The 20,116-nt window shown below is 42.6% G+C and overlaps 1 protein-coding gene across 2 annotated transcripts in view; it reads left to right on the forward strand.

Annotated features, from left to right (window-relative positions):
* GLI3 (GLI family zinc finger 3) overlaps positions 1-20,116 on the forward strand; it is a 248,551-nt gene that overhangs the window by 105,460 nt on the left and 122,975 nt on the right. For both annotated transcript variants that reach the window (XM_014957727.1, XM_014957728.1), the window contains exon 3: positions 1,074-1,179. In XM_014957727.1, the coding sequence (XP_014813213.1) occupies positions 1,074-1,179 (106 nt within the window). The remainder of the gene's footprint in view (positions 1-1,073; positions 1,180-20,116) is intronic.

Genomic DNA, 20,116 nt, shown 5'->3' on the forward strand with positions numbered 1-20,116 from the left:
TGTTCAAAAGACGGGTTGATGTAGTGCTGGGAGGTATGGTTTAGTGATGGTGTTCCTTGTTTGTTGTGTGGGTGTCTATTTTTGTCAGTTAGGTTGATGGTTGGACAAGATGATCTTTAAGGTCCCTTCCAACCTAGAAGATTCTGTGTGATTCTGTGATTCTGTGTCCTCCAAAGCCTTGGGGGGGGAGACCATCCCCCTGCAGAAGCAGTTGTGGAGCTGCTGGATGGAGCTGATGCTTGTCCCCTCGGTGCAGAGAGCCTGTGGGGGCGGCGGGGGCACATTCCCCCTTTTGTCAGCCCGGTCGCCCGGGCTCTGAGGAAACAGCAGGGAACGGGAGCCCTGGCAGCTGCAAAACCCCCCCCTGTCCTGTGAAAGCCCGGGAGGAGAAGGGGCAGGGATGCAGCCCTGCATCCCCTGGGTCTCCAGCCGTGGGGACAAAGAAAGCACCCTTCTTTTAAGGGCAGTATATGAAATGAGCCCCCCTGTCCTCGGGCACGTTCCCCCGGCTGCGGCCATGGGTGTGATGAGTTAAGCATCTTCGGTACCACCTTTCCCTTTCAACTCCATTGCCTGATTTACTCCTGATAACCATTTCTCACCCAGCATGCTGCTTCCTTTTCCCTTGTAGGATTGTGTGTACATCTCCCAGGATATACCTTTTAAATTGTATTGTATTCTCTGCTTAGGCTTTTTGTCCTGCGATGATTTTTTTTTTTTTTTAATAAAAAATAAATAAATGGGGAATGCTTATGAAAGGCTTGATGGTCCTTTTGATCTGACACTTCACATATGGGCCCGTAATTATTTATTAAAGACTTCTTTACGTCCCTTCCCATTTAAGCTATAAAAAGAGAATATTAAAATTAGTAAATACATATTCATGCAAACACTCACTCTGGGCCAAACTCTCCTCTCAGACAGACCTGCAGCAGGGAAGGAGGATGTGACCCGTAAGTCGTAGTGCTGGTGACACGTGCTTTTCGATATCTGTTCCGTCTTTGTGAATGTTGTTTTTTTTTAAAGAGTGGTTGGAGATACTCAGATCCAGGAACCTCGCTTGTTTTTTCCAGATCCGCCTCACCTCTTTCCAGCATTCCACCCTCCTGTACCAATTGATGCCAGACATCATGAGGGACGCTACCATTACGAACCATCTCCCATTCCTCCTCTGCATGTGTGAGTATTCTGTATGATTTCCCCTCGTTTTGACCGCCTGGAAGAACGGGCAAATATCCCACCCTTTGCAGTGCTTAAAGCCCCGTGCTTGGGGTGCTTTGCCAGTCTCCCCAAAAGGTGAGATTTACTTTTGGGAAGCGCTGAGGTTTATCCATTCGTGATGCAAAACCCAGGCTGGTGCCTGAGGAATTCCTGTGGCTAATAACCACCTATTCCTGGGAATTCCTGAGGAATTCAGGAATAGGTGGCTGGCAAGTGTTCCCTCTGTGTTTTGCTGCCGCTCTGTAAATGCTAAATTAAAAAGCGCTGAACCCGGTGAAATACAGCCAGACAAAACACCTATTTTGTCTGTATTAGGCTTGGGATTTTTCATAGCTAAAATTTCCTCTCATTCCAAAGCTTTTGTTATTTTTTATTTTTTTTTTCTCCAGTGACTGCTATGAAGCATAATGAAATTTTTGGTAAATTTTCATAGTTCCTGTTGTGTGCACGCACAGGCAATCGGTTGATTGATGGGAATGTCACCCAAACAAAATGGCAAATGTGATAGAGCACATGGTTTACACAAAGATAAAAGAAATGAATACCAGTGATAACGTGGATTAGAAAAGGGTGGCAGTGGTGAAATCCTGTGGAAATAAATATTATCTTATTTTATATGGGGAGATAGAAATCAGCGTTGCAGAATAAAACAGTTGTTGTGTCCAGCAAAACTGTTATATACCATTGAAAATGGAGCCAAAAAGCTCCATTTGGTACTTCACTAAAAGGCTTGATATATACATTTAATCATATCTACTAATCCCCTCTCATACTGAGAAAATACAAGAAGAAAAGCACAAGCAATACTTTGAAGAATAATGCTAGTTGTTTAGATGGCAGATTGCTTTGCTATGGCTATTAGTTACAGCTGTGTAATTACATATATGCAGAAGAAAAATGAAGTTGTTTTAAAACAAGTCCTCCTCTGTGAGCAGAATTAATTGATATTAACAATCCTAACTACATGCCCAAGTACACACGCAATATTTTACTAACAGTTTTTTTGGGTCAGTCTTCTATTACTGAATTGTAATTTCAGAGCAAATTTGCCTGGAGGTAAGTAATAAATCTGTGTTGCAGTCTTCTTGGGCATTAGAGGAAAAGTGGGTATTTATAGAAAGAGAGAGTACGGAAACTTGTGATTTATTCCTCAGACTTCCTCTGATGCATCACTATTTACACCACAGGCAACCGCATCGTAAAATATACTCGAATACATGCTTAAATTTGCTGCTAAAAGCTGTTGCAGGCTGAAGGTGGCAGGCTCAGACGGAGTCATTCCGTGGTCATCCTCAGTTTTGCAGTGCAGTGATTTTGCAGCCCGTACTGTGCCACCCTGTGCCCACGGGGCAGGGCTTTTGGGTGGGGAAAGCACCGTTTCCCGCTCCGGGTGACAGTGGGGAATGGGGACTGGCAGCCTACATCCCTAAAAGTGCCAGGATTTTTGGAGGAGCCTCAAAAGATGTGGGAAATGCCTGCTTCGTGCCTCATTTCAGTGGTAGTCCCTTCTGACACTGAAATCAGTGCCCCTTCTACCAAAAGGCGCTGCCCCCCCCCTGCTCCCCGCCATACCCCGCGGTGCAGCCGTGATTCAGCCGGGCTCTGCAGAGGCTTGTTGGAGACAAGGAGATCTTAGCCTGATGTGATACGACTGCAGGCAGCTGCTCCAGTAATAACTCTGATCTCAGCCCAAGCTTTAAACTCAAAACTTCCTTGTTTTGAGTTTTTCCAGTGTTTGTTTTTCCAGTGACTTCTATTGAATCTTCCTCCCTCTTGAAATGATGAGTTGTAGTGGACCCTCGGAGCCGTGGTGGTCAGTGTAATTAAATGCAAATATGCAGTTAAGCAACTTAAAAAACAATAATCTGTTGGAGTCCAACAGCTTCCTTGGGGATGTTATGGTTTGTCATGCTTTTGCAGTTTTCAGGAATACTTTTTAATGTGTGTATGGGGTATACACCCAGCAGTTTTCTTGCAGGTTTTACAGAGCCTGATGCGAGTATCACTTAGGAGTGTTAGATTTGAGATGGTTTGGAGCCATTACTTGAAGTGCATAATCCATTATGTAAAAGCACAAGTGCATAATATCCTTTAAAAAAATTAAAAGAAGAAAAAAGAACTGGATCTGAGAAGTTATTTGAGAATTCTGAGAGAAAAGGGCAAGAACACTGGTTGAGAGACAGATGTTTACCCACAGTTTTTTCACTGACTTCATTGTAGGAGTGTTTTTGTCCTCAGCTTCGTAATACTCTCAGAAGTGTGTGTGTGTGTAATATAAACAAAAAAAAAAGAGGCAAAAAATTGGCATCATTCTGGTTATCCAAGCTCCTTGAAATGTCTTCCAGAACCTGTCAGGCCATAGTGGAATTAGTTTAGGTCTAAATACAAGTGCAGAGAAAATGTGGAGAAGGCCTTGTCCGCATGATACCCACAATGTGTGCCCATAACGTTGAACAATGGCCAAGTGAAAAAGAAAAAGAAAGGAGAAATTTTTAAGGTGTTACAGGGCTCTTACGTACTTAGAGCTCTACAGATGTATATGTATTTATACGTGCAGTTTAATTGCTGATGGGCAGAACTGTCATATCCCAAATTTCAGCCTGGAGCCGAATTTTATAACTGAGTTATAAACCCCTAAAATAAGGGTTTATGTTCATGATGGAATTGCTGACAGATGCTTATGTATAGTAGGACTAGCAGGCATTGCTGTAATTATGCTATCGTATCCTATCATTAAAGATTTCAATTGAAAGAGGTTTATAAATTGCTCCTCTTCTTAGATAAACCACCCTACATTAAGGCATCAACGATATGGCGCAGAATTAAATTAAAATCTCATAAAATGAAATATGTTCTGTATTAGCTGTTTGACACTTAATTTGCCTCTGAATGAGTAGAGGAAATCACAAATTAACCTGCCTTTGTTTTTCCAGCCATGGCTTATTAGGTGTTAGAACAACTGCAATTACAGCCCAATAATAACCCCCAACCCTTATGAATATGTACTGAAATGTGTCACTTCGTGTTACCAAAACCTGTTTGTTAGGACTGTGTAGTTATCTGGAATTTCTACAGTACATCTTCGGTTTATACTTCAGGGAAGATGTATGAAACTTAAGTCTTTCTTTAGCTGCAACGTATGTGCAGTGTAATTGGAGCTGGAGCTTGTGCTTTTCTTTCTTTTTTTCAAATTCAAGGCATAAATCTGAGTTTTAAAAAGTGTTCCAGTAAACTGTAATTCAGTTTTGCTACTTTCCATTGAACTAGCAAGTTAAATTACTGGTTAAATGCCATGTGATTGAAACATACCGAAAAGAAGCGTGGCTTCAGTAATTCCACTTCTTGCTTTGCTTTTCGTCGTTGTTATGTTTGTCTAGCCCTTTCTTAATTTTCAAAATTGATTTCTAAAGTAAGGTACTAAAGGAGAAACTGAACCTAAACTCTGTTTTGGTCCTTTACGCTTGCTGGGTTGCCTGATAGAGTGTGATGCCTTCTCTGGTCGGTGTGCAGTCATTCCAAATCATGCTGCTGCTGAGGGTGTTTATTTGGACATAAATTAATACTTGGAGCATGATGTCCTTTTTTGACTCCTCAAGAACCAAATCATAAATCTTTACTGTCGCTAAGCCTTCCAGTCTTTGTTGACATTGGCTCTGTTGGAATGAGAGTAGTTAGCATTGAGCAGAGGAAGAATACGGGTGTCTTGAACGTTTTTATGACAGTACAAGTGTAAACAACTTTCTAGTCCCACAAATTTTAAAATCTGAGTTGGTCAGGATGAGTTTTTTTATTTATTAATTAAAAAAACCCCTCCAACTTCCTAAGGCAGAGGGAAACTTTTACTGACAGATTAAATCCCAGTGATTCAGGAAGCGACCGTTATTGGTCATTTGTTCATTCCCACACCTTTACCAAGTTGCGTTAATGGGTTGCTCCCAATCTGCTTCATCTCCAAGTTGGGTTGGACAGCCTTTGAAGGTGACCTCACCTGGTATTTCCAGGTGCTGCTATCATGGCTGGGAAGGAAGCTCCCTCCTGCAGAGGTGGGGCAGAGGAGAACTGCCAGGGAGTGATATCAGGAAGTCTCCGGGGTGGTGGGAATGTGTACACCTCAGAGCAGTTAATGGACACGTCGTAGGAGGCTAGTAAAAAGTTAAAATTTCTACTAGAGCAGAATGTACTACAAGATACACCATGCATGTTCCACAACGTTCATCCATTTAGTCTCTGTCTCTCTTTCTGTTGCCATCCCATTTCATGTGAGTAAGGGAGCGTGAGCAAGTAAGTCTAAGAGAATCACAGAATTGTCAGAGTTGGAAGGGACCTCTAGAGATCATCTGGTCCAACTCCCCTGCCAAAGCAGGGCTGCCCAGAGCACATCACTCAGGACGGCATCCAGGCGGGTCTTGAAGATCTCCAGAGAAGGGGACTCCACACCCTCCCTGGGCAGCCTCTTCCAGGGCTCTGTCACCCTCATCCCAAAGAAGTTTTTTCTCATATTTGAATGGAACTTTCTATGTTCCAGCTTGAGCCCGTTGCCCCTCGTCCTGTCCCTGGGAACCACTGAAAAGAATCCGGCTCCAACATCCTTCAACTCACCCTTTAGATACTTACAAACATAAATAAGATCTCCCTTCTTCGGAGATCTTCTCCCCAGAGATCTCTTTGGAGATCTTCTCCCCAATCTTTGCTTGTCCAGGCTAAAGAGCCCCAGCTCCTTGAGCCTTCCCTCGTAAGGGAGGTGCTCCAATCCCTTAATCATCTCTGTTGCCCTAGGAAGGTGCAGTGGTGTTATCCATAAGCATATGGCCAGGGGAAGCTGCCCTTGGGGGAAGCTGTGAGGTAAAGCTGCTCTCTTGTAGCTTCCTAGGATCGATGATACTCTAAGCTCTTTTTTTTTTCTTTTTTCCTAGCTGCCGATTGAGGCTAGTGGGCTCTGAGTTTTGGCAGTCTTAATGTCCTGAAATGATGCACGTGCCCAACACGGGTGCCTTGGAACAGATATTTTGAACCGTGCGGATGCTCCGGGGCTAAAGGGAAGCATGTGTTTTGCTTGCAGTCAGCTTGAAGTCGATAAAAAGAGAGTCCGATCCTTGGATATGTTATTTCATATCTAATTTATACAGACATCAGTTACACAAGGGTGAAAAGGAAGGGAAAGTCAGGCCCAGATGCTCAGCTTTCATCAGCCTCTGATTTTGGACCACGTAGTACAATGGGGGATGTCCAAGAGCAAGAAGATTAAAGCACTGGCTCCGCAAAATATCTTTAATTACAGGAGAGAAACTGCTTGCCATACGTTTGATAGGACGCTTAGGTTTTCCCAGCCCCATCACTGGCATTTTAATTTTTCCTTTGCACTTTCATTCCTAAGCTCTTATTTCTTCTAAAAATCTCAGTGTTTAAACCTCTTAAATCTTTTACCTACTGCTTTACCTCAGTGTACCTCTAAGCTGGAGATTTGGCAAGGAATCCATCAGCTTGTCAGAGCATTCATTGATCCTTTGACAGTGGGAAGGAGAGCCCCACCCAGCGCGAAAAACATCACTCGTTGAATTGGCTTTAATTACTTCAAGATTTGGAACTGGTTTTATGGTTTAGCCAGGAGCCATCGAAAAAGAAAGCCTGGGAAGCTCTTGGGACATGAAAAGATGACTGTAGTTACAGCTTTCCAAAATCACCCGTGAAAGTGTTTTCTGTAAGCGGGGAGACATCTTGTATTAAATGGGGAACACCCCAAGAAACCTGTCCCTGGAAGGGAAGTGCAGCATCGAGAATGAGCAGCTGCAGACAGTCTGGAGGATTTTATAGCAAGTCTTGAAGAAGGGAGCAGCGTGGTCCGGTGACTTGTTCAGGTTATTCCAAGTTTTGTTACACGCCTTGGGTATGTGTGTTGTAGGCTCTGGAAGCAACACGTATGTCTCTTTTCTTAGTGCCAGAGCATCAGGGCCGTGGTAATACACACCGATAAAATAGCAGGGCCAGGTGCCAGCACGTAAACGGCCGCAGAGATTTTCCCTCCAGTGCCCCAGGGCTTTTGCAAAGTGGGGAAAAGGAAGCTTGAGTCTAGACCAGAACGCTGATCTCTCACTCAGGGTATAGCGTTGCATCATTTAAAACAGTGAATCAGTGTTTTGTTTAGCTGTTGGTACTTGTTTAGTAATGTTTACCTTAAGACTTGCAGGTCATAAATTCTCCTTTGCAAGCACACTCGCAGAGTAGCTTCAGCAACAGACCACGTTCTTAAAAACTGTCTGAAACCGGGGAAGGTTTGGGAAGCAAATTATTGGTGGTATATAACAAATTGCAGAAAAAAAGGGTATGTGATTCTCTTAAATTTTTGATTCTGAGACACTCGAAAAAGAACGGGTAAAAATGTAGGTCAAAAATAGGTAAATATTTTTGAATATAGCTGTTTTATGTAAGTTCAGTTACGTGGATTTGTTTAGGTAAGCTGTATTCAAAAGTTCCTGCGCCCTCAATTAAACTGTATTTCTCACAGTTCTCTCCCTACTGGGAAGTGTATCTTATTTAAAAGTTCATTCCTACTGGCAAATAAATTCTAGATCAAATAAGGATTCACTGCTAAAAATCATCCCTGTTTTTAGCAAGCGCATTTACATGAAAGTCAACTGAATTGCCTCTAAGCGCACCAGATTACATTTGGTTCACATCATTCATCTGTTTCTGTGGCGGATAATACTTTGTGACATAATCATTTTCTCTGGAGTAGCTAATTGTAATGCCAAGGAACTACAGATTTATAAAGGAGAAACAATAGGGGCAGATAAATATTGCGTTAACAGAGGCTCTTTGTTCTCCTCGTACAGCCAGCTTGATTTTGGGGTGGTTGGAGGAGTTACGGCAGTGGAAACAAGAGGAAAATTTTGGTGAGGTTTTTAATGTAGAAGGAAAAGCTTGGAAAAAAGCCGTGGTTTGTTTCGTTAAAAATCCTTTGGTAGAAACTTCCTCCAGATCTTCTGTTTGTTTTTTTTTTAATGTCAAGAAAAGAGGTAGAAAGGCAGCAGCCCCCAGCCTTAATGAAGAAGTTAAAAATCCTTTGGTAGAAACTTCTTCCAAATCTTCTGTTCGTTTTTTTTTCTAATGTTGAGAAAAGAGGTGGAAAGGCAGCAGCCCCCAGCCTTAATGAAGAAGGCAGGCTTTCTCCAATGGGATGCTGGTTGACCACTTCTCATGCTACGGTCACTTGGTAGCAACAACTCACTCCTGGGGTGATGGAGAGGGAGGAAAAAAGAGGGGAAAGCCCTCAGTGGTCCTCAGGAACACTCCTCTGCTGGTCTACAGGGAATCAGTTGCCTGAACCCCACCTGAGAGGCAGGGTGGCACAGGTCCATCTGGTGGGGCCAGACGCCTTCAGGGGGTTCTCAGGGGTTTGGCTGATGTTGGTGGAGAGAAACGGTTCCTGGGTTTCTCAGCAGTGAGGTGTGGGCACTGGACAGCACTTCACTTGGCTGATTTAGCCCGTCTGGGCAGTGAGAGGTGCTTAGACAAATTCTGGGCTGCCAGTGAGAAGTGATTCCCTAAGGTGGGCATTCAAAACAGCGTGTTTGAGGAAATGGCCTCAAGTTGCGCCAGGGTAGGTTCAGGCTGGATATTAAGAAAAAATTTTTCACTGAAAAGGTCATCAGCCATTGCCGGCGTGAATTAAGAGATGATGGAAGCAAAATGAATGGCCAGCAAAGTCATGCCTCAGGACGCTGTGTTCAGATGTTTTTCTGTAGGCTGAGGAATAACTAGGCATGACTTCCAGCTTTTGGGGCACTCCCTGTGTGTGGATGTGTATACAAGTGTGCCTACTTGTGTGTGTGTGTGTGTGCATCCTCTTTATGTAATAGAGTGAGTATCTTTACTTGCATTTATCATTGACTGGATAATTCTAGATCTTTACAGTTAAAACTAATGGCAGGGGCTACACAGAGTCTGAGAAAGATGATTAAGAGACGATGGAAGCAAAATGAATGGCCAGCAAAGTCATGCCTCAGGACGCTGTGTTCAGATGTTTTTCTGTAGGCTGAGGAATAACTAGGCATGACTTCCAGCTTTTGGGGCACTCCCTGTGTGTGGATGTGTATACAAGTGTGCCTATGTGTGTGTGTGTGCATCCTCTTTATGTAATAGGGTGAGTATCTTTGCTTGCATTTATCATTGACTGGATAATTTTAGATCTTTACAGCTAAAACTAATGGCAGGGGCTACACAGAGTCTGAGAAAGATGGAAAATTAGAGGGGAAACGTACAAAAAACAAGTAGGAAAAATGTTCATGGGCAATAACATTGAGAACGTGTGGATCGTTACCTTAATTTAACATTTATCCAAAAAGACACAGAATAGCTGCAGTGCTAGAGTTCTGCTGCTTGAAATTTCTATTATCTCATTCTGTTATCAGCTGCAAAGAATGCAAGCTCTAAATATAGTGCACATTCAGAGGCTCTGAGCCTGTGGTTTCTTGGACAAAATTCCTGTGTTCTTTGTGCTGTAGTCAGCAGTATTAGTCGAGTGAGCAGATATTGACTGTGGTATTCACGTGCAGTGAACCAGAAGCAAGCCAACTCTATAGAGGCTGCTGTCAAACTTGTTGCAGTGGCCTGTGAGGTACTGGACTGTGACAGACTCCTTTTTTTTCAGTACAATTCTTCCACTCATGTTAAATCTTGCTTCAAAGAGAACTGAAATGTTACAGTCTTAGCGTTCTTTCTTTCTTTCGTTCCTTCTTTCTTTCGTTCTTTCTTTCATTCCGTCTTTCTTTATCTTTTTTTTTTTACTTTCTTTCTTTTTTTAAAGTGTGCTGGTGAGATTTCTGTGTTGTGAATTGGAAGTCCCTAAAGTGAGAGTGGGTATAAACTGGATGAAATGTGAGCAATGAGTACGTCTCCAGTGTAGGAGCACGTAGCATCTTCATCCTACTCTCACACAGTCTTCCCCTGACTTAGACTCTCTCCTCCCCCAACAAAGGCATTGTGTCTTATAATCTTGGAGTATGGACTGAATTTAGTTCAGACTTTTTTTTTTCTTTCCCCCAAAGGAAGAAAAAACAGAAGTTAAATAACACCTTGTTTCCCATTTTGCCACCCCTTACTCAACCCACTAAATACGTGTATGTATATGTCTGTATTTGTCTGCATATTTGTAACAGAAAGCAGGCTCATGAGCTGGTGTTGGTTGTGCTTCTGTGATGCAGGAGACTAACTAGCTGCCCCTTGCATATTCTCGATTGGAAGATGCTAGAAAAAAAGAAGACAAGACCCTAATACCACCCGAAGGAATGTGCTCAATGGGTGTTTTGTCTGTGTGCCTCGGGGTAGGCTGGGCCAGCATTCGTGACTGATAATACTGATTAATAGAGGAAACAATTTAAAGGAAAATGTTATGCTGTTTGATTTTTACTCTTAGGATGCTCTACGTGACCAAAGAAGTACTTTGGTCTTTATTTTAGAAGATGCTGAGGTTGGGCTCTATGAATTGCTATTAAAGACCAGGCAAGAATGTATTGCTTAGTGACTCTGGTCTTTATTTTAGAAGAAGCTTTATGCTGAGGTTGGGCTCTATGAATTGCTCTTAAAGACCAGGCAAGAATGTATTGCTTAGTCCCTTCCAGCACTGAATGTGTAGGTCTGATCCTACAATACATTATGTCCGTGTTTATAGTAAAATGTATAGGGATGTTGGTAATTTTCTGGAGACCCCACAGAGGTTAGACACAGAGGCAAAACATCCCGAAGGCCGTGAGCCAGGAACACAAAGCTTCCAAAGGACCTGTCCTCTTCTTGAAAGCGTTATTTATGGGGTGCTGTGACCATCGGTGTTAAGGATCAACGGAAAATTAGGGAGTATTTCGCATCAGGGAGAATTTCTAAACATATCAGATTTAAGTGGCTGTCTCTTTAAAGATACGCATCTTTCAGTCCTCTATCTCCTGTTGAAATTCAGCCTAGATTTATCATGCCTTTTCCACTGGCCCGTGGAAGGAAAGATTGATAGTCTAGTCCGGTTTATAGAGGCCACCAAGGCAAATAGCCCCATTTAACAACATTGTAGACAGGTTTGGTGGGGAGGGCAGGAGCCAAATGACCAGGGGCAATCAGGTGTTCCCTGCTTCACCCTGGAAGATCACTATCAGCGTACATCATCAAGACAGTACCAAGAAAACTTGTGGAGCTGCCTCTGTCTTAGTTCGCCGCGTGCGTTCCTCGGACGTCAGGCTTCCATCCTGACGTGTTTTGTGGCAACTGTGTTTCTGCTCCTGTGATTAAATTGAATTGCAGAGGTGCTGAGTTAGCAGTAGGTCATCCTGCTGGTGCAGGTGTGTCCAGTTTGTTCCCTTTTGTGGTTTTCCACTGCACAACTAGCTACCTATTCTTTTTAGGGAACTAATAATGCTTCCAGGATTTAGATGGAATTTACTGTTCCTCAAAAAAACGTGCAGCCAGAACCTTCATTTGCTTTACAGTTAGTGCTTGTTTTCCATGTATTTCCCCCTACAGCCACATTAGAAGTTATGTCCCCACCCCTTTTTGGTTCTTGAGGTTGTTCGAAGTTACGGCTTTGCCCAAGAAATGCTTTTTTAAGTCCAGTTTTGCACACAAATAGAGCAAGAACTGCAGTGTGAAGCCTTTATCTCTTGTTTCTTCTGATGGTTGTGGTGCTCCAGCCATCATATAGTCACCATTTGTGAGAACCAACGGGCAGTGGGGATTACGTAGCACCACAATGGCTTTGTGGCCAAAGACCCATGGCAGAATATCTTTCTTCCCCCCCCTCCGAACTTGGCAGCATTCCCCTTGGATGTAAGTTGTGTTTCATACACCTGTGGATCCCACTGCCCTCATGGATGCTGGTGCAGATCCATGGCTCGCCTGCTGTTGGTGGTAGGAATAGCTCAGAAGCAGTTGTGTTTTCATAGGGGTCACTCCTTGTCTCCGTGGTCCTGGGTACAGCATCCACATACGCTTTACACCTGGTCCCCTCTCTGAGGTGCACTCTCAAAATGGCTTTTCTTCCCCAAATTGTGGATTTGTCTTAGGGTGGGGAGGGGAAGGCATTTCAGAAAATAATCTGTATATTTCATACAGAAACGTATATAGAGAATATGTTGTACAGTAATTTCAGTAATTTTTCTGCTGCAAGTAGTAGTGCAAGGTGAGAAATTCTAGTTGATACTCTCTCTGCTCTGATTAGTAGTCACTAATTCTTGTGAATATCAATTTTGGGCTGTCTGCTTATGTTAGTACAGAGATGTGAAGCAAATCCAGCCATACCTCAACAGAAATGATTAATGCTGAACCTTCATATCAATGTTTCTGTCAGGATTGCAGTACTTTAAAGTTAGAATTTTAGTCAAATGTTCCCTTCACAGTGAAATCTAGGTAGCAAGTACAGTAGGAGAGACACTTGGTCTCTGAATTGGTCTTTTATTATTGCCAACTTGCTTTTGTTTTAAAGATTTAAGGTCTTATTTTAACTTATTAAATTAGAATTGAAGAAAAAGCTTTCTCGCTTCTCCCAAATCTCAGTAATATTGTGGATGTGACTTAGAGAAAGCTGAGGGGTTTGTTTTGCTTTGGTTTTGAATTTGGAAAAAGAATGTTTCTTGGCATCACAGAACAGACGTTGAGGAGAGTGTTCATTTGAGGTAACTTGAGAGGCTTTTCGGGAGAAGGAATGCCTGCCTCACCGCTGCCTTCGAGGGAGGAAGGAGTTAAGGGAAGAAGAGAAGCTGAAATCTGCTGAAACAAAAGTGAGCGTGGAGTTCTGCCCTGCAGGGTAGGGAGGGCTTAGAAAAATCATCAGTGACAGAGTGAAATGAGGAGAGAGGTACTTAGTTCTATAAAAGCTTCATTCTCTAAAAATGTCGAAACACTCAATTATGGGAGTAATAACCCATTGGTTGAAAATACCGGGGTTTTTGAGAGAACTGAGCATTTGCGTAATTCGTGTGTCAGTCGGTTTCAAAGTTTGATTTTGCTGTCGTGGGTCATACCCATTGCAAGAAAAACTTTCTGCGAATACCACGTGAATTTTGTCGAGGTTTAGGACCAGCCTCAAGCTCTTCTTTCTGGTCAGGTTAATCCCCCTGGTGGATGCAGGAATCTGGTCCTCACGCCGCGGGAGTGGATCCCAATTAGCAATGCTATTTTTCCATCGAGAGCATTGCTCCACATGGAGGGGAGGGTGCTCTTTGCATTCTGGCTGCATCCTCTTCTGATCCGTGAATGATGGGGAGAGAAATCAGGAGTAATAGTAGAAAACATTTCGAGACTCTGTTTATATCATTTGGATGTTTTTCTTCTTCTCCCATGTATGCACGTGCACTTTCTCTGTCGCGCAGAACAACTCCAAGGTTATTTTTTGAAGACCTTCAGGCATTTTCTGAGTGGTTTTTGAACCAGTGCACCCCGTTCACCGGTGTATGGCTTGTATAGAGGTCGTCTTTGATAAGGTTTTTGTCATATGCGCCCACTGAAGTTTCAGTGTACTCAAGCATTAGAAAAGCCACTATTTGAGCGTCTTTGTTTTCTTTGTTGAGCTGTTTATTTTGCTTTCTTCCCACACAGTTCCCCCGGCCTGGCTCTGACAACTGCTTTTCTGCATGAATTACATTCCTCGGGGCCGCGAGTCTCCTAATTCTTCCAGTCGATTTGATTCCTGCCTGTGTGATTAGTCCTCTGCTCCAACACACAGTTGGGCTTTGCCAAGCAAACTGCTTGCTAAGTGCCTTTAACATGAAGACCTAACTACATTTTTTAACCTCATTAGTGTGTAGGGCACTGCTTCATTCCAGCTTAATAACACGGCCACTATTGAATCATCACTCGGGCTAAAACAGGTTACAAAAAGGTTACCTGAGTTGTCTGGTTTTCTTTTTGTATGACTGTGCTTTTGTTGGGTAACAGTTTCTTTCAGCACATGTCCAGTTTTAGCATCTAAGTTGCTTTTTGAAAGGAAACCCCATCAATTCTGCTCAGGTAGATTTGCAATGCATCGTATGTTCAAAAAGAGACTCGGTGCCTGTTTGGAAATAGCGCATCTAAGTAAAGAAACCGGTAAGAAAATGTGGGTTTGGGGGGAGCTGATAAAATTTTCCTGCTTGTTTCAGCTTTAGAACGACAAAGATCTCATCTGCACCAGTTTAAATACAGAGCTTCCCACTGTAATGCTGGGTTTAGAGCCACGCGGCCGCAGCCTGCCTCGGTTCGTTTGTCTCACGGGATCAATTTTTAGCTGAACGTATCGGTCGCAATCGCCCGTAAACTCGAAGGGAAGAGATATTTAAGGCCTTCCAAATGTTGTAAAGGCATTAAAAAGAAATAAAAGTTTTCCTAAGAAGACAGTGTCGCCAGGGAGCCCCCGGGGGGAAGAAAAGAGGCGCTGGGTCACATGCCACTTGTGATGGTGCATTTGTGCAGTTGCATAGCGCAGCCACTCAGAGGGTGAGACTTCATGATTAATGGTGTTTATTCTTGACAGAAGCCTCCTTTATTTATCTGCAATACAGTTTAGTGATTTTATCAGTCACCTGAATGAAAAATATTCAGTCATACCAATATTGCAGTGTAAATTGAGTAGAGTCACTTTTTATTATATCTTTCAGCCTTATCATCTGCACAGTAATTTTCTAGCAGGAGTTTGATATAGAAAGGCTGGATTTAGCTGTACTTGACACAAAGCCTCTTCAATTTCCCCTAAAAGTTCAGGCTACTCTTAGAAATGTGTATAAATATATATATATATATATATAAAACCCTCTTATCCAAGCAATTTCAGGATTTGAAAGAATAAAGATAAAACGCGCAAACCCGGATGTGAGAAACGTTGTTCATACGAAAACATCTAATAGCTCCGAAGCCACTGGTGAAATGCTCTTTAGTGTTTAAGCTGGTGGCTTAGTGCAGTTCTTTTTGCATGGCTACGTAGCCTGACTTTCTTCTAATCAATCATCATCCAACTCCAATCAGCATACGGGCAGAGCCTATCGTTCATCCTGGGTGTAATTTCAGAGTTGAAGACTATAATGGCCACATACAGCACATTAGTCACCGCGATAACAGCTAGTGGCACTCCTGAGGAAGGGGGAGGACAGGGGAGCAGGGAGGGGGGATAAAATTCTTCTCATTCTCCCAGTGCATTAGTGAAATAGGAGCAAATGTTAAACAAATGTTTATTCAATTAGCTGGCTTAACGGCATTAAGTGTGAGAAAGCTCCTGACGCTCCTTTGACCCGCTCTTTTTGCAGGAGGAGAGGAAGGGGAAAGGGAAGGAAGGAAGGAAAGGAGGAAGGGGTGCATGAACACCGTCAGGATTTATATGTGCCCACATACTCGTGTGATGGTGCCGCCGTGGTTAAACACTTCAAGAGATGGCAGGCCCTGCCTTGTAGCAGAGAGGAGGCTAAAATTTGAATAGCAAATGAGACCACCTCTAGAGCATCAAAAGAGAATTGCAGAGCGGGGAAGTTTGCTGTAGGAATGCAGCTGGTGATTTCACTGTCCAGTCTGTTATTAATAACAACAGATAATGAGTATGCTGTAGACCTTTTAGATTTTCCTGCTGCACTCTGTGCTACAGCACAGTTAGAAGAGGGAAGGATACGTGGAGGTTCGTGGCAGTCTCTCCTCTAATGTGTAGCAACACTTTTCAGAGGCTTATTCGAATGATATTGGCTGGTCGTGTGCATCTGTTGTGTGTTCATGATGATGAGTTCTGCATCAAATGCAGCATTAATAAATTAACCTTGATATATTAATGGCAACGAGTCAATAGACTTGGAAGAGGCTGAAGACAAGGGATGAAAAATGTACCAGCACTGAGATTGGGCTTGCCACCAGGTATCAGGTCTTACCATATTTATGGTTCATAGATATGGTTTGTACATATGGTTCAGTGGGAACTGAGTGAGTAAGGCAGTGCCTTCGAAGGCTCTACCAGAAGCAAGCCATGGAAATCTCAGAGTATCTTGTTAGCATGACTTTTGTTTACATTGCTGCAACATCCAACAGCCCCGTGCAGCATCGGAGTGTTGTGCAAATACAAGGAGCTCGGCCAAGGAAGAGCTTTGGCAAATGAACTCTGGTGAGTGAGCTCTGATGGCTTCGGGGGTTACCAGCCCCAGGTCATCCCTTGTCCCTCAGCAGAGGGTCAGAGGGTGTCCCTTCTCCCCACTTACAGCCTGGCAGCTTAGCTCTGGCCCAATGAAATGGGGCACTGATGTGGTGAGAGGTGGAGATGTGCTGCCTGTGCTGGGGGGGCGGCAGTAATTGCTGGGAGGGGACACCAGCTGGGTACCTGGGGACAGTAAAAGCTTCCCCAGCTGCCTCAAAATTTGCAAGAGGACGTCCACCTAAAAGGCAAGTGGTGTTTAGAGGGAGTAGTCGGTCAAGTTTCTGTACGTTTGCAGCCTCTGTTTGTACAAGCAAAGAAATTGCCAAGTAAATCTGTGTGATCTTCCCCCCCCTAGTCACTGATTTCTTTTGCAGCAGCTCTGGGAAGGATTTGGAGGAAGGAGAGGGATGCTCGGTATGCGAGGGCCAAGAGAAGAGTGTTTCAGAGGAGTATTAGGAGGCAGTGACAGCAGTTGGTGGTGGCAGGGTGGAAGGAAGAGGGAAAGGAGAGGCACGTTGTTGTGAGGAGGTGACCAACGCGTGAGGAGGAGAACAAGAAGCCTGGGATTGACTTGGGAGAAATACCAGGAGACAGTGCGTGGTTTTATTTGCATTTTTCAAAAAAAAAAAAAAAGGAAAAAATAAATCAGTCAGAACTGTATCTTCATACACATTTAAGGAATGCATGTCATGACTCCAAGTCATGTAATGAAATGCATATACCTTGACTCGGTGGCATCAGAAGCAGCAGTTTCCATTGTAGCCCATACAGGTGTTACTGGGGGCTGAAGGTCACCAGTGTTGCAGCTGACCTTAGGTAAACAAAATGTTAAATAATGGAATGAACACTCGTTGCTTTTTGCAGCAGAAACTCTTCTTGAGGGAATCCACAAGCTGATAGTTGTGTTATTTATGAAGTATTACAGGTAGCAGAGGGTGTATGTAAAAAAGCATTCAGGCAATCCGTCAGTTAAAAAATAGGAGTACAGTCACTGACTAAGGATTTAGTGCCTTGATTGATGTAGCCAATTTTTAACTGAAACTACACAATGTTAACACTTCCCAAAGAAGGAAAGGGGAGCCAGAGTAGTACTCTTTTTGCTGTGGGTCATTTGCTAATTGTTCATCAATTTGCTAATTCGTGCATGATTTCGAGCACCATGAACATCTCTTGTCCAGTCTCTTCGTGTCTTTTTTTTTAATCCCTGCAATGATACCTTGTAACTTTATGAGGGAGAAGCACTTCCATATAACCCAAAGTGAGGTTGTTTGTATATATTAGGAATTTACATTCCAGAGCTGTGCACATTTTTTAAGGCACTGTCCTTGCCTCAATGAAAGAATGAAAATAACACAGTATCTCTTGGTCTGACCTTTCCACTGTAAATACACTTTCTGAGTGCTTTACCATCATTTTAAAGATGGGGAAACTGCAGATGAGGAAGTCAACGAGCTTGTCCAAGGGAACCAAACCAGAGCCCATGTACCTTAAACACTCATCTAGCTCCTCTTACGTGTAAACTACATAGGCACTGACCCATTCGTGATTTATTTGTACATATATCTACAGAGTAGATGGTTGCTACCAAATCCAATTCTGTGTCTTTCTTCCCCATACTGACTGTAGTTCCAGTGTAAATTTTGGAGGAAAAGTGAGCAAAATATTGACTAGGTGTTGGAACGTGGAAAGGAATATAGGAAATCAAGGTTCTTTCTCATATGAAGACTTAAACATGTTCTTATTTTCCCTCTTCTTCATTTGCACCGCTAACAAAATGCACTTAACAGTGCTTACCTTTTTGTAGCAGTCCAGCTCTCTTTCATGAAGTGTTCTCTGACATTCCGAGGCATTCAATTAACTTTAATTCTTTAAATGTTCTAATTCATTTGCTTGGTTTCCCAAAGTCCAAGAATGTAATACAACAGCTTTGTGGCAGTGAGTGACTTTATGTGAATGGGGTGCCTATTTTAAGACACAATCTCTGAAAAACGTAAAATAAAATTTAAGTATGAAAAGATGATATTACTGATTTTCCATACTATATATTTATGGGTTTGTTTACAAATTCGATTAGAAGTGCAAAGAGAAAAAGGACTGTGGAATTGCATTTCAAAAGTAGTTAGTGCTGGCCTCGCTTTCCTTGCATTGAAGTCAGTGGTGGCTCTTGGGGAGAGCAGAATTGCATGAGCACTTCGTGCTTATGAAGATCATGCCCATGATCTTCAGCATTTATCTTCAGGATAAAATCGTAAGGATTTTATTAATGAAGTTGGTGGACAGTTTCCGTCGGGTTGCAGTTTTTGTACGATTCAACTCTGCAACACCAACTAAAGATTTTGAGAAGCAGGATGATTATTTGACTCTTAATTTTTCTGTGTTGTTTAGGTATATAGTTAGCTGCCTAAGCCTGACTTACTGACCATCTACAACCACAATCACGTATGTGCTTGTAACAGTGAGGACCAAGTTCATCATTTGGGCTAATCATAACTGTTAGAATTGTTCTTACTTGAATTTTCAGGATCAAGCCTTACTTTCTTAGAGCTCAGCTTTCTTAATATTAAAACCTTTTATTAGCCAGTGGTTGGCTGCTGATGCTGAAGGGTCAATCTGTACAAGCGACTATGGCATTAAACAAACAATATTCATTTAACATGGGAGATATTACCAAAGGAATTGAGCCCCGTGCTTTAAAGTAGCAAGAAAGTCCTTGTTTGTTTATCCTCCAGGATCTTCTAGAAATAAAAGTGTTAATGTTTTGGAGGCAGCCATGAGAAGATTATTGTAGGGAAAAAAAGAAAACGGAAAAAGAAAAAAGAAAAAGATCATAGGTGATATAAGAAGTTTAATTTTTCAGTTCTCCAGGCAGGGCTGAATTGAACAGGTATCAGAGAAACGGTGTGGGTATCATTGGTATGAGAGTTATGCCATCAGTGCTTGCTCCAGCATTGAATAACGTACTGTTAAATGATTAAATATCGAGGTTTGAACTTTGACACTTTCATAATATAACAAGATGGATGAAAAGGCAATAATAAATTAGGTTATGTTACAATATTTCATCACACTTCGTTGACAAGCTTTGTTCTGTGAGATAGATTATTGTTCCATCTGTAACCTCAGCTCAGTGTCATATTTACAATGTTATAGTTAAGGATCACTTGCTGTTTTCAATATAAATGTATTTTTCAACAGATTCATAAAAGAGCCATTTAAAAATTTATCAGGACAAAAGTTGGCATTAAAATTTCTAGTCCTGGAGTTATAGTTTCCTTTAAAATGGGAAATGCTTAAATCACCATGATTTTTTAAAATTTTTTTTTATTTAAGATAGGTTGTGCTTAGAGGAGGTTTTTGCCCGCGCACAGCTTAAAGCTATTTGGAAACCATTTATGACAGATCAAATTTCTAACACCAAACCAACCTCAGAATTTTCATCTGTGTTTTCCTGTGACACCGACCTTTGTGGCTGTCCTGGGCAACTTAATGTCTGCTTCCAGAAAACATGGGTGTTGAAGAGCTCTCTCTGACATACCAGGGGGTCACAGCACTTTTCGTTGTTGCAAGAGATGCAAGAACAGGGACAATGCACGTTGTGTTGATGTTCTGGCGTGTCTTAGAGCCGCTCAAGGACTCCAAAGCAAAGAAACCCAGTGTGAGGACCCCGAAGCAACTAACAGGCCATAGTTGCCTTGGACAGCTGGGACCTCCACCCACACCCCATGCACCCGGGAGCCCCTTTTGAGCTCAGCCTGGGGCCTTCAGTCCTTTCCTGAG

The sequence above is a fragment of the Calidris pugnax genome, unplaced genomic scaffold, assembly GCF_001431845.1.
Source record: "Calidris pugnax isolate Ruff unplaced genomic scaffold, ASM143184v1 scaffold222, whole genome shotgun sequence".
Classification (NCBI taxonomy): Eukaryota; Metazoa; Chordata; class Aves; order Charadriiformes; family Scolopacidae; genus Calidris; species Calidris pugnax.